The 16,081-nt window shown below is 32.1% G+C and overlaps 1 protein-coding gene across 2 annotated transcripts; it reads left to right on the top strand.

Annotated features, from left to right (window-relative positions):
* Positions 1-3,052: 3,052 nt before the first annotated feature.
* Positions 3,053-15,391, top strand: LOC128551072 (uncharacterized). 2 transcript variants are annotated; one of them, XM_053531410.1, is made up of 3 exons: positions 3,053-4,184; positions 6,780-7,383; positions 9,453-15,391. In XM_053531410.1, exons 1-3 carry the CDS (start codon positions 3,804-3,806, stop codon positions 9,824-9,826), a joined length of 1,359 nt encoding a protein of 452 aa, XP_053387385.1. In that variant the 5' UTR covers positions 3,053-3,803; the 3' UTR covers positions 9,827-15,391. The 2 variants fall into 2 exon arrangements, with proteins under 2 accessions (XP_053387385.1, XP_053387386.1); XM_053531411.1 differs by having other exon boundaries at positions 6,668-7,383.
* The last annotated feature ends 690 nt before the right edge of the window (positions 15,392-16,081 follow it).

The following is a 16,081-nucleotide window of genomic DNA, read 5'->3' as shown; positions in this document are numbered from 1 at the left end:
GATGTCGGTATCTCCACAACGAATATTTTAATGTCACGGCAATGACTTTGACAGGTCGTTCGCAAGCCGATAAAGGAAGTACGAATGTTCTAAGCTTTTACAATACTGTCCAGTCGGGTAATTAAGGCCTCCTCTTCCGCTCCATTTATTCTTTAACCCTTAGCATGCTAGATAAATTGTCGTCTGCTGGAAATGGCGTCTGCTAAAATTGTAAAGTTCATTCAATTTGCTCCAAAATTGGAAGAGATATTGTCAGAGTAGCAAACAGCTTGGAACCTGATCAGACGCCGATTTAATCGGCGTCTGATCTGGTTCCAAGCTGTTTGCAAAGGCTGTTAAATTCGCCTGCAGCAGGCTAAGGGTTAATTTTAATCTAACTTCGCAGAATGATCATCACAACATGAGATTTCCATTAGTGAAATGTTTGAGTTTTGAATTAAAGGTGGTCAATCACATTTAAACAACATTTAATGACATTTTTTACTTTTTGTATATTCTGGTAGAGAATTATTTAAGGAACAAAAAGACCGATTACATTAGTTAGATTCCTATTTGAAATGTATATTTTATTATTTTTATAAAATTTTGTAATTACTCCCCTTTAATATGAAAGTATATAAAAAGCTAGGTATTTCTTTTTATTTCGATACAATGTCTAGTTTTACATTTGCATTTGATAGACATATCAACTATTGAACAATCTGAACCAAAATGCAAGTTTAAAAGCTGTGTGTAGCTTCTGAATTCATTTATTTCCAATCTGTCTTTGTTGCGCAACCAAGATAGGCAAAGGGAGGTAATAATAATTTTTCAAACTTGCGTTTCTAATGAATTCCATCTAAATACATAATTTTTAATGCAAATATTTTACAAATATATTACAATATGTCTAATATTTATACATTTCCTTAGGCAAAGTATGTTTATCAAATTTATACTTATGATAAAATAACTCTATCTTGGTTGGGCAACCAGGATAGGAAAATGAAATTTTAAAAATACCTCCGGTGAAACTCTAATTTGTATTAAGTGTTAAGTGAACATAAATGAGTGTAAATGATCGGATGCTAAAGTTTCGAACAAATCTGTTACATGGCCAAAATCTGATTATCCACCTTTAAAGGTAGGTTACCTAGTTAAGCAGGTATTTAAGGACAGTCAAATAAGATAAGAAATTTAACGACAGTCAAATAAGATAAAATGTCTGAGCCAACTATCCGTTAAAGGTAGATTCTTGTCACGTGATTATTTACATTTAGAGCCTGGCGGGGATTTCTTTATCTGCACTGTCCTATCTACTTTGGAACATTGGAACATGTTGGGGGATAACAGTGACCTTAGGTGCAGTTGTATTTTTGCCGACTATATTCCTCTAATTGTCCGTTGAAGACTGAATCTTACTTTGTCTATTGTGGCGTGGTCACTTTAATATGATAAATATACAATGAAATAAAGTTTATTACTGGTGTAATATTTTCAGGTGTTTATTTCACACGTACCTTAAAGGGAAATGCAATGTTGTTCTTACGTTTATTCCGTCTGCTAGGATTTCATAAATCATTTAAAGAAGTGAAAGAACTTTCAAAATCGGCTAACAATTGAGTAAGCTAGGAGCATTTAAATATTTGATCAAAATGGCAGCCATTTTGTTTCCATGGCAACAAAAAAAACAAAATGGCGGATTAATTAAATTTCCAGATACATATTTGAATTGCATTTACTTATTCCTCTACTTTTTCCAGCTATAATGACGGAAATTACATGTTTTACATCCTATACTCAAGAAACATTTAAAAGGTTATTTGTTAAATAAAGAATTTAGCAGTGTGTAAATGACGTCATAAACACACTAAAATGGCTGCCTCCATGATCAGCTATTTTCTTAAATTTCAAACTGCCATATTTTTTTCAATAATGGTCCAATTTATAAAATTGTTTCAGCGTTATGAAAGGCTTGAGGATGTCAAACCGAGTCTGCTATTATTCTTCTTGGTTGCATTCTTTGCTTCCAAAGGATCTTTTTACAGGTTTTATTAACTATCGCAACAGTAATCTTTAAGTGCCGTATGGCGGCTGTAAAAAGTCTCCTCGTACTTGGATTCAATGTTGTTATATTTTCTGGTCCTTTGGAATCATGGAGTTCATTCAACATGTGTGTAATAGAGTTTCGCTTAAGCCGGTGCTAGGGGGCGTGAGAGGTGTTGCACATTTCATTACCTCTCATGAACAGACTCAGTCAAACCGAGTCTGCTATTATTCTTCTTGGTTGCATTCTTTGCTTCCAAAGGATCTTTTTACAGATTTTATTTTGTATGAAATTAACATATTTTCAGGCATTCATTGCCCTTTAACCAGTGTGTATATGCCGTCTATAAAAATATGACAAAGAAGCTGCAAAAATGCGCATGATGACTACTTTATGAAAAGAAATATCAATCAAAGGTCTAATATTTCATTACTTAATATCTGATCAAGGCGAGACATGCTATAATCTGCCGAATAATTGATTTAATAACAATAGATATGGTCACAAAGAAATATAAGGAACCTGAAAATTTTACAAAAGAAACGTTTTGCTGTGATGAGCTTTATAGGTTACAACACACTAAATAGCAATTCTTCCTTATTCTATATAAAATTGACATATTTCCAATGGCCGCAGTACACATCAGGACCCATATTAAATGTCTGTAACTTACATTTTCTTGAAGAATATTGTCAGTGCTGAATAAAAATCAAAAGAAAAGTGGGGGTCATGTTTGATGCAAGAAAAATAGTTTCAGTCAAACATACAAACTGCAAAACCAGCTAAATAATGAGACATCAAAGTTGTAGTGCTGGTGTATGAACTAAGTTTCCATGACAAATTGTGTATGGTTAAAATTTCATTATGAAAATGCTATCTACATGTCAAACATAAATCTGTCAAGTGATTTCAGCAAAAAAAAATACAGAGAAAATAAGGAAAATGGCTCTACAGAGCAAACCAATTGAGGACTATTTGAATTCGCCATTATGATACTACATTTTTTCGCGCCATTTTCCTATTTAGTGTCTGTATGCCTGTTACAAACTAATTATGCAGTTTCATGAAAACATTATTGAATATCAGACCGTATCCCTTTAACTTAATTAGAAAGATAATCTGGCAGTGCTTTCCGATAGTGAACAATCTTTCTACACGATTAACACAGCATCTCGCGATGGCAATGGCAAGACTGATGTACTTTTATAAGTCTCATGCATTTAGTAAAATATTGCTGTTTATATTCTGGAATAAAGATGTACATTGTTGTGTAAAGACCTATATTTCTGAAATGAATACATGTTGGTTCTTTTTCTGAAAAAAAAAAACAACTACAATAAAAGAATAAACAAAAATCTACAATAAAAGAATAAACAAATAAAAAAAAATGGAGAAATTGAAATTATACGGCTACTGTTTATTAGAATATTTTTGTATTTCGAACAATGGTTTTTGTGGAAAAAATGAAATTAAAAAACAACTGAGGATATACAGTTAGAAATATTCTGGAATAAAGAGAATCTTCGTGTTTTTTTTTTCAGATTTCTATCAAACCATTCAGTGAGATAAAAAAGGAAGTAAAACTGAAAAGAAATTGAAATTAAACATATACTGTTTATCTACATGATTTATTATTTCAACGGAGGATATTTGATTGGATCAAATAAACGGAAGAATAAGAAGATTGTAATAATAAATTTTAGTAAAAGTGACTAAGAATTGTCGGTGTGGTAAATTGACATCGGTTTAAAGTTTCCAACCCGCGGACAAAGAGATCATGGAACACAATTCTCTAATTTTGTTTCATAGTACCTTTAAATACGTGTGTTTAAAGTATTATGTACTTCACAGACTTATTCTTATCCATGTTATTATTATTCTATGTATATGCAAGTGTGATTGTTCGATTAATATTTCAGACTTTACCAAAATCAAGCAGGAATCAAATTTAGTGACATCATATCCGGTGAAATTCAGTAGAAGTATACTGGAGTGTTCGCAGTATTGCGCGTCTACAGGGAGTTGCTGTGGTTTTAATTATCAAAGAATGCAAAAGACATGTGTTTGTTTATATGAATTGGATTTCACTAACCCCTATTTCGAAATGAAAACGAATACAGCCGTATACCTACATAAAAGTTGTGAATATATGTATGAGGTTTGTAGGATTTTTTTTTTTCATTCACGTAACATCGTTCTGTTGATATTCTTGAATACTGGAATATTAGGCATTTATAAATACATTTGTATAGATAATCGTTATTCGTTTTTATAAAAAAAGTCGAAACATTTTGTAATTTTTCGTTAATCAATCAAAAATTCCAATTGTAATACTTTATACCTTTATTAAAGAGACGTTCCAAACAAAATCACTGTGCGATTTAATTTTGCCTGAGAGCATCAAGTTTTTTTGGGGTCTATTTCCGATTTTCAACAATATTTCAGTTATGTTACGATAGACAGTTAACTTAACCAGCGCTCAAAGATTCTGTACCAGTACTAATCTATTAGTTTGTTCTTCACATATAAATGTCATCTTATCCATATGAATCAGAGGTGGAGGACGAATGATTTCAGACACAACAGCGTAGTAGTTCAAATCGTCCTTGCGAACAAAACCCACGCCCGGGGATCGAACTCACGACCCCACGAAATAAGTAAGTTGGTAAGATAATAAAACATATGAGAAATTGCCTTTTCTTGTATAGCTTTGCCAAATTACCCCTGTGTTTAGCAATTTTAGTGCACTAGTTAGTCAAATCCTTCTTTATTCCCCATTACACAGTGTTCTGTGTTACAAAGTAATCAATATTTTAACATATTTAAATTAATCTGTTTCATACACATTTTGTTAGTACACAGTACGGCGTAAAGTATAGATCTTAAAGGAGCGTTATGCTTTGGGTTATGAGTATAAATCTATCTGTTTCCTCTCGCTTTCTGTTCCACAGTTTTAGTATTTAATGAACAGTATTAGTATTATCAAAAGGGAAGAACCTAACATATATGTATTTTTTCATTGTCAAGACTCTTTTTAGAATTTTTAAAATAGAACAACTGTTGAAAAAGATGTAGCAGTTTGAAATTTAAGAAAGTGGCTGATCATTGAAGAATCCATCGTAGTGTGTATATGACGTCTTTTGCACACTTTTACATATTATTTTTACCAGTACTGTTATAGATAGGTTAATTTCTGAGGGGCCTCCGTGGCCGAGTGGTTAAGGTCGCTGACTTGAAATTACTTGCCCCTCATCGATGTGGGTTCGAGCCTCACTCGGGGCGTTGAATTCTTCATGTGAGGAAGCCATCCAGCTGGCTTACGGAAGGTCGGTGGTTCTACCCAGGTGCCCGCTCGTGATGAAATAATGCACGGAGGGGGCACCTGGGGTCTTTCCCCACCATTAAAGCTGGAAAGTCGCCATATGACCTATCATGTGTCGGTGCGACATTAAATCCAAAAGAAAAAAAAAATCTTAAGTTTCTTGAGTATGAAGATATGAAGCATGATAAGGAGTGTTTTTCGTTCAAGTTAAAACAACATCATCTATTTACAAAATGAAATACAGTTCTAATAGATATTTAAAAATATATAGAAACCATTTTATTTTATGTTCCCGCGGAAACAAAATAGCTAAGTTTTTCAATGTCAGCTATTGAAATGTTCATTACTTTCTCATTATCAATAATGGCAGACTCGGTTTGATTGAGTCTGTTCATGAGAGACAATGAAATGTGCAACACCTGTCACGACCCCTAGCACCGGCTTAAGCGGAACTCTATTATACATCCATTGATTGATTAATATGTAAGATCCCAAAGGACCAGAAAAAGAAGCCGATTTTGAAATTTCTTTCACTCCCTAATATAAAAAAAAACGTTGCCTTTCCCCTTCAATCCATTGTTTTTTATTCATCTGACAGTAAATTTCTATGGATAACAGTAAAATTAGAGCACTTTAACATAGCAGTTATTCATAATAATCTTTTTAATCACATGTTTGACGTCGCGAGAGTTAAATAAAGTCATTGCATAAAATTGATAATACACCAGTGTAATAAAGCCTTGACGTCGACGTCGTTTATAGTATAAAGGAGACGTTATTCAAATTAACTTGTTTATACTGATTAAAGAAAGTAGAATTTTTAATGTTTCCGTAGGAAAAGCTAAAATGTGATAAAAAAATATTACATTTGTGACTTTCCACATTGAAATTATTAATCTATTTTAATAAAAATGAGAAAATGGTCGACAGAGCCCCGCATTTTATTGTTTTATTTAACTCGTTCAATAAATTCAATATGAATTTGAGACACCCATGTAATATCCTGTATTTAATACTGCTATACCTTACTTTAACAGAAAATCAAAAGAGAAATGTTGATTTTAGTATTGTAGGTTGGAGTGTCTGAAAATATCATTAGCCTGTTATTCGAGCTTTAACTCAAATTGAAAGACGTGTCTAAAATATTTTTTGGAGTAATATTTTATGTTTATCAAAATTTGTACTCGTATCATACAATTTTTCGTTTGCGTGACACTACTTATTTAAAGATAAATTGACTTGGTGTGACAACATTCATTTAAACATTCAACAGTTATTTCGATTTCCCATTAGCTTAGCTTTTTTGTTGCTATTTATAGAATCCACCACAAGCCTCATCCTCTCCCTCTAGCTCTACTCCACATGCGCCCACACCAAACCCAGGACAGGACAGTTCAGAAAGTGATGAATAATATATTGTACTTTTATCAGATTTCAAGTACTACAACATCCACTTCTACGACAACAACTACACATGTTGCTACAACAACAACTTCAGACGCTCCAACAACAACAACTACAAACGCTCCGACAACAACAACAACAACAACCACCACAGACGTTCCTACAACAACAACTACAACTACAAACGCTCCTAAGACAATAACCACTACAGACGTTCCTACAACAACAACCACTACAAACGCTCCTACGACAACTACAAACGCTCCGACAACAACAACAACTACTACTACTACTACAAACGACGCTCCAACAACAACAACTACGAACGTGCCAACAACTACAATCGCTGCTACGACAACAACCACTACAAAGGCTCCTACGACGACAACAACAACAACAACAACAATCGCTACTACCTCAGCCAAGAGCTCATCATGTGTCGCAGACGCATTGTTGTGTCTTACAGATGTAATATATTTATTCAGTGATGACAATGTTTACACGTATGATGCTATCAGTGACGTCACTTCCGGTCCAAAAACTACACAGAAAATCTCTACATTATTCCAGTCAACCAGCAATAAAGTCATAGCCTCGTTTGCGGATTCGGATACTATATATCTCTTCAAAGGTATAAAAACGTTTCTGCTAAGCATAGTGGGTGTGCTTGATTTCGAATTCAACATTTTTTTTAACTGTAACATCAAACTAGGTGGTTTTGATTGGCGGAATTAGTTAGCAAAATGACGCGCCGATCGAGCACATCCAGTGTGTTTTGAAAAAAAAAAGAAAATTAGCTCTCTTTAAAAGTGTATATTTTGGGGAAAACTGAAGTCCTTAATATCATAATGGCAGAAATTGTCACGCTACTATTACAAAGATAACACGTTTTTATTCTGTCTTTTCTCTTTTTCTGTGTGGTTTAAAAGAAGAAGGAACGCTATTAACAACTTAATATCAAGTAATCGTAATTTATTCCGTTTTGTCAAGTACTTTGTTATTTGAAATTTTAAAGTGACCACTACAATGTTTTAGAGCTAGAAGTCACTTAGCAGAAAACAAAACCTAATGTTCTCAAAAGCACTTGTCATCCTTTCGTTCCTTCACCTTGCGTACAAACAAAAACTTTTTATCAGTATTCAAACTATTGCAACGAGTCATGATACTTTGATTTGTTTAGAACAATTTTTCTTGGCAGTGAATACATGATTACTTGATTTGTTGCAGAAAAAAATGCCATCCTTTTTTGTTGATGGTTTTCAAATAATTATATATAACATATGCCGTTACGAAGGGTATAAGATATTTCTACAATTGTCTGCAAATGTCCTTGTCATCTGTTTCAATCTTTTTATCATCTAATTGTAAAATATGCAAAACTTTAATTTAACGAACGGAGAATGCCGAAATCGCATACGGCGAATACGTAGTTACCCGGAAATTGCCGATCGTAATTACAGGTTTATTACCTGAATTTGTATTCTTACCAAGAGTCAATTCGTTTCACTCAACCCTGGACATGCCGGTCACGTGAGCGGCAAGAAAATAATTTTCGCTGGTTGAAAAACAAACGAACGCTTCAGCATACGCCGGCCACATGAGGTGCAAATAAAAAAGATCAATTTCCAATTTATTATGTTTTTCTATTGAGACCTTATCAAAATAAGTTAGCAAAATATTTCTTGTAGTATGGTTCTACCTTTAATGTTATTGACCCAAATTTTTATATGTTCAACCAATTTTATATCGCGAATATATACTGAACAACAAAAGAAACTATCCACTCGTATAACTGGTATATTTTGCGATGAAAAATTAATTTTTCAAATTTTAATTGTTTCTTCATACCAAAATTACGCTTGAAGATTTTCACGTGATAATTTTTTAAAAATCAAACGTAAGTCAGTAGTCCCACAATAGCCGTTTGAAAGGCTATATCTTCTGCGCGTCAGTTGCATTGTAACATCCCAATTGGGCGCTCGCACTAAATTTGATTCAGTATTGCGGTGCAACCAACAATATTTTTTAAGCTTTATGCTGTTTTTCGTGTTCGTCAATTATCAATATTTCCAATTAAAATAAAATTTCACAAAAAAAAAAAGTTAATTACAGGCGCACGTGAATTTCGTGCAAAACGGTTGTTATGGGACTACTGACTTCACGGTTGATTGATTCTTAAAAGAAATTTACAAGTGAAGTTCTTCAAGTGTAATGTTATATGAAAAAAACAAGTGATTTATTAATTAGTTTTTTTTTTTATAAAAATACCCCAGTTATAAAACTGTATAGTTTATTTTTCTGTTCAGTATATATGATTTGCTGCTTTGCCTATCTCGCATGACCGGCGCTCATCGGCACAAGCCGGATAGACCCCCCGGGATGTGCCGGGAAATGAAACGAACGCTTAGCCGGTTGCCCGAGGCAAAACGGCGTACGCCGCAAAAGAGAAACGACTGGACTCCAAGAGCGTGGAAAAATAGAATAACGTGTTTAAAATTTCCGTCACTGAGGTCCCAACTGCTAGTAGGTAAACATATCTCAATTTTTTTTCCTTTTCCCAGTAGATTTAGGCAATAACACGCTTCTTCGCAGCGACCAGTAATTAAGATGGAGCGAAGTTATATAACATCATGCTTTTTTCATACCATAATTTTGATTTTTGAACATGTATGAATACTATTTTTTTTATTTGTTTTACAGATAATAATGAAGTACATTCGTACTCTTCAACAAGTTTCATCTTTAAAGAAACACAGACTTGGTCTGAACATTTTGGAACTGACGTCATCACTTCCATTGATGACGTCATTTACACGTCATCAAATGATAAATATGTGATAAGTGGTGACGATTTATATACGATATCTAATAGTGGCAAAGTGAGTTCTTCAAGTCTGGATAATAATGGCAATAAAAATATTTACAAAAGCAACAATTTTAAAGATAGACCATTGTTAGTATCTGGAGCATGTGAGGTGGATACGGATAATCATGCATTTACAGACGACACATCATTGTTTATATTTAACTTTAACAACAAGCGTTGGACAAATGATGGCAATGTAGTATGCTGAAGGAAATACATGTGGTAAAAAAAATATGTGGAAAATATTTCAATGGTAAGAATCTTTGGCTAGCTGTTTGTATAGTTTTATTGTACATTGTACATTTTATATGAGCATATGACTGTCCAAGTTGTGAGCTAGATATTTGTGGTATGAATGGAGAAACTCTGTGAAAAGTTATATTTAGATCTAGATCTATGTGCAAATTGAAAAAATAGAAGTTTTCGTAAGATGCGTCTACGACAAAATTTTATAGGCAAAAATCATTACTTTTGGACAATCTGAATGCCACATTGCCTGAAATCAGTTAAATCCCGGCAAGGAAGCTTTTCCTTCAATAGCTATAGTAGAAACCCTAGATTCTTCTGGACGAATTTCAAAATAAATTTGCAGAAACGTGCCTTAGATGACCTGGTACAAATTCCTTCACACCTCGCTTCGAAACGTCGCCAACAGAGGGCGGTGCAGACTGTCTGTTTAGTGAACACTTTAATTAAAACCGCTATGGTACTTACAGGATTTCTTATCTTTGGATACAGCAGTACTCAAAGAATAGATGTTAAGATTTGAAAACTGATCTTTGCATTATGGTTTTTGTGATATTTGACCAGAATTATATTTGAAAAAAAAATTGTTTTAATGAATATCGATGTACATGTATATATATATGGTATTGTCACAACTCAAATGGTGGTTGCATTTTTGTTTAACCAACACTTGAAGATGTTTTTCCATCTACACGAATTTGTTAAAGGTATATCGCCAGATTTCAAAAACAGTCAGACAACCTGTTTTGAAATGCCGTAGAATGGTTTAAACTTGTTTTGAAATGCTGTAGAATGGTAAAAACTGGTTTGAAAATGCCGTAAAATGGTTTTAACTTGTTTTGAAATGCCGTAGAAAGGTTTAATCTTGCATAAAATATTAATGAAAGCCGGCGTGATGGCTTTATTTAAAATGTATGATATAATGACAGCGAATATATAAATATTGTTACATAGTTATATTTAATCCATAAATTTATAATTCAACTAAAACGTCAATAGTTACCATATTTTGGACAGGATACTAGCTAGAATGATGTGATAATTTTGACAGTCATGTTTAATGAATGGTATGAAATTATATGTGTAAGCAAAGACAGTTTCTGAGCTGAGAAAGCAAAATAAGTTATATAGATAATGCTGTCATTTTTAGTGCATGAATATTTACACAAAATATATGAAAAGGAATACATTTTAATTAAGAAATAATTAATAGCAAAAGAGTGCTTTAACACTATTTATGCACGATGGGTGGTTATACGGCGGGCATAATTATTTCACGAGGACCTCGTGAAATTATTTGTACGACGTATTAACATAAAGTGTATGAATAGTGTTAAACATGGTTGTGCTATAAATTATTTCGATTCTAATACGCCCTTAATCTAAAACAGTAGATAAAATATGGAAGCGCTCTTTCTTGGTCGCAACAAAAACGTTGACGTCACCGCACGTTAACGTGACGCCATTCTAGCGTAAGAGTGTTTTACCAGAGACAAGCGTATTAGAGTGAGTGAGTGAGTTGGGTTTTATGGCGAATCGACACAAAACGGTAATTTATCTCATATGTAAGTGAATGAAATGTGATTAAGTAGTATATAATGATATGGTGTGGCAGTTTTCACAACATAATAAAAATGCACGAATTTAGTCATTGAAAAAGCAGTATAAAATTATATAAATAAATGTGATGTTATTAATGAATATTTTAAAAAAATAAGTAATATACAATCATATGGCGTGATGTATCAATGAATATTTTTTTGAAATTTAAGTTATATACAATGATGTGATGTGATGTTTCAATGAATATTTATGAAAATATTAAACAGTATATTATGATATGGTGTCATGTTTCAATGAATAAATTAAAAAAAGGCAATAAACAAGCATATGGCGTGATGTATCAGTCAATATTTTTTAAAATTGACGTTATATTCAATGATATTATGTGATGTATCAATAAATATTTTGAATATTTAAGCCATATACATTGATTTGATGTGATATGTCAATGAATATTTTGAATATTTAAGCAATATACATTGATATGTTGTGATGTTTCAATGAATATTTAAGAAAATTTAGGCAATTTACTATGATATGATGTGATGTATCAATGAATACTTCAGAAAAATTAAACAACACAATGATATGGCGTGATGTTTCAATGAATATATTTGAAAATTTAAGCAATATATACAATGATATGGCGTGATGTATCAATTAATATTTTTTTTTAAATTGAAGTTATATACAATGGTATTTTGTGATGTATCAATGAATATTTTGAATATTTAAGCAATATACAATGATATGAAGTGATGTTTGTAACGTAGTCGATCCATAACAACAACACATGCTGAACTATTTTTGATGTTTATTTACACAGTAGAATATTTAATAACTTAATTTTAATATCTACGAGACCCATTTCCTAGGTATTTGCCTCGGACAATCGGTCCACACCAGGACTGCCCTTGACCCTTTTTCTTTCTATATACTAATTATCTAAAACAATATATAGCCATCTCCTAACATCAGTTATATGCGTTTTCTGACAACTTGACGTATACATCGTGTGGGTTTGATATAATAAACTATTACATAAATGCATCAGCAATATATCAACTTGACAGATATGGACTGGTGATATGTCCAAGGCTAATGTACTTTCTTACCTTACATAAAACTTTTGATTATTTTACATGTTTCAATGAATATTTTAAATATTTTAGCAATATATATTGATGTGATGTGTCAATGAATATTTATGAAAATGTAAGCAATATACAATGATATGATTTGATATGATGTGATGTATCAATGCATATTTTTGAAAGGTTAAACAATATACAATGATATGATGTGATGTTCCAATGAATATATTTGAAAATTTAAGCAATATACTATCATATGGTGTGATGTTTCAATGAATATTTATGAAAATGTTAGTAATGTATAAAATGATATGGCGTGATGTATCGATTAATATTTTTAAAAGTTAAGCAATATACAATGATATTTTGTGATGTATCAATGAATATTTTGAATATTTAAGCAATGTACATTGATATCATGTGATGTGTTAATGACTATTTTGAATATTTAAGCAGCATACCATGATAGGTATCAATGAATATATTTGAAACTTTAAGCAACATACAATGATGTGATGTATCATAAACAATTTTGAATATTTAAGCAATGTACATTGATATGATGTGATGTGTTAATGACTATTTTGAATATTTAAGCAACATACCATGATAGGTATCAATGAATATATTTGAAACTTTAAGCAACATACAATGATGTGATGTGATGTATCATAAACAATTTTGAAAAATTAAGCAATATAACATGATATGATGTGATGTTGTCATGAAAATATTTAGAAAATTAAGAAATATAAAATAATATGATGTGATGTTTTAATCAATTTTTGAAAAATTAAGTAATATACAGTGATATGGTGTGATGTTTAAATGAATACTTTTGACATTTAAGCAGTCGATAATGATACGGTTTGATGTTTCAGTGAAAATAGTTGAAATATATAAGCAATATAAAATGATATGATGTGATGTTTCAAAACAAATAAATAAAATTTAAGCAGCATACAATGATATGGAGTGATGTTTCAATGAATATTTTTGCAAATTTATGTAATATACAATGAAATGGACATGGTTTGATATATAATATACAATGAAATGGACATGGTTTGATATATCAACGAATACTTTTGAAAATTTAAGCAGTATACAATGCTATGTTGTGATGTTTCAACGAATATTTTTGAAAATTTAAGCAAAACACTAGGATATGGTGTGATGTTTCAAAGAATATTTTTGAAAATTTAAACAATACAATGATATGATGTGATGTTTCAATGAGTATTTCTGAAAATATAAGCAATATACAAATATATGATGTAATGTTTCAATGAATAGTTTTGAAAAATTATGTAATATACAATGATATGGTGTGATGTTTCTATGAATATGTTTTGACAAAGCATTGTCCAATGATATGATGCGGTATGTCAATGAGTATGGTTATACAGGTAAAACACAGTGATATGACGTGGTAAGTCGGTGATTAAACAAAAGAGTAGGCAATGATACGATATGTTCCAACGATATATAAAGAAAACATTGAATCAACGTTAACTTATAAAGTGTTTACATACAATCTATATTAAAGAAAAATTCTTGTAGAATGTAGGCAGGGGCCTCCATGGCCGAGTGGTTAAGGTCGCTGACTTCAAATGGCTTGACCCTCACCGATATGTGATCAAGCCTCACTCGTGCATTGAATTTTTCATGTGAAGAAGCCATCCAGCTGACTTACGGAAGATCGGTTGTTCTATCCAGGTACCCGCTTAATGAAATAATGCACGGAGGGGCACCTGGGGTCTTCCTCCACCATCAAAACCGGAAAGCCGCCATATGACCTATAATTGTGTCGGTGCGACGTTAAACCCAACAAAAACAAAGAAGGCTGCCGAAATTGCCCCTCGATTAGTGTCCTGTATACCTTATAGCAACGAAATAGAAGAGGAACATATCACTGGACCAGATCACTATGGCCAGTATGCAGACTTTCAGAAAATAAGCGATAGTTTGTATAAGGTGAAACATTGCCCTACTTTCGTCACTCATTCCATATCCCTTGTTAGGCATTAATGTTTAGTACGTGTGTACACAATTGTGTTGAGTCGAACAAGATATCTGCGGTATTGAGATTGATTTTTGTTTAGACGGGACTGATTGACAATATTGATATTGATATTAAAACCAATAAATATTTCCATGAATTTGTTCAAAGTTAATAATCGTCATGTTATTTTGTAATTCTTGCACAGTTAGATTGATTGAAATTTGATCATTTAATGTTCCAATGGTGCATATATCGTATTGAGAGCGATCATCACGCGATGCCGTAATGCAATTATTTGATTACGGTTTATCAATATTTAATATGGAAAGCCACAGTTGTCTTATGAGCAGAAATGACATTACATTATGTTGATACATATTTATTTTAAGTGGATACATTTCTATATAGAGCGGTTGCTACTTTATGTTAAGTGGTCCTATCTGTATATAAAGGTGACTGTTCTTTATATAATAGTGTGGTTATGTCCTTATTTTTGAATTGAATATGCCTTTATATATGTCATTATATAAAATGAATACTATATCAAGTCGTTATATCATCATATGTAGAAAATAATTATTAGGTTACTGTCTTTCTTAACTTAGGTTTATCCGCCAAGTTGGAGAAAAAGTTTATCCCCAGACTTGCTGAGTGGGATAAACTTTTCGGAGACGAGGCGTTTATTTTTAAGTTAAAAAAAGTAACCTAATATTCTATTTATCCTGCAGTCAATAAAATATGTGTACAACATACATTAGTATAAACAATGTTTTCGATACAAAAATAATTCAATGACATATATATTTTTACTAATTTGTAAATTCTTACGCCCATGTATGATTCAGTTACACACGATTCCTTACAATAAAACATTATTCTTTATCCCATACTTTGCCTTCTGTATATTTTAGATCATAGTTGCTAACAGGGCAGTCGTGTTCGAAACAAGCAATGTGGTTCTGATTCGGATAAAACACAGCCGAAAATCACGCTTGTGATAAATTCAAATGCCCGCAGTCTCTACCTTAAATTTACTAGTATTCTGTTTCTGTGCAAGACAATTTGAGGTAAATGAAATTCCTTTCATCACAAATGGTTAAGATCTAAAAATGCTTAAAACTGGTTATATGTCTAATTTTTTAACCAGAAAGGAGAAAACGCCACAATATACAAAGTCAAGGTCGATTCACTCAGATTTTAAACACCGACACCTTACCATTATGTAGCCTATTGAGGTATACTAGGATAGAGTAACGTAATTGTGGATTGTTACCGTGGCTGTTCTCATAAAACGATAAAATGTTTGACCTTTGAACTTTTGACCCAATTTACACTGCCAGTTCTACAAATACTTGAAAAAGTAGTACGTCAGTTTTAGTGACCGTATAAAACCTCTATTGTCTGAATAAATCTCAAGTTTACACGACAAGCAGATATCTGCCTGATAAATGCGTAATGGTAGGATACAAAGTGCATAATTCTTAATATAGAGTGTTTATATTATTATTTAAAGTGCATACTTCTTTATTATTAATTTATTATATAACGATTTTGT

The sequence above is a fragment of the Mercenaria mercenaria genome, chromosome 19, assembly GCF_021730395.1.
Source record: "Mercenaria mercenaria strain notata chromosome 19, MADL_Memer_1, whole genome shotgun sequence".
Taxonomy (NCBI): Eukaryota; Metazoa; Mollusca; class Bivalvia; order Venerida; family Veneridae; genus Mercenaria; species Mercenaria mercenaria.
This window is presented reverse-complemented; position numbering and strand designations above follow the sequence as displayed.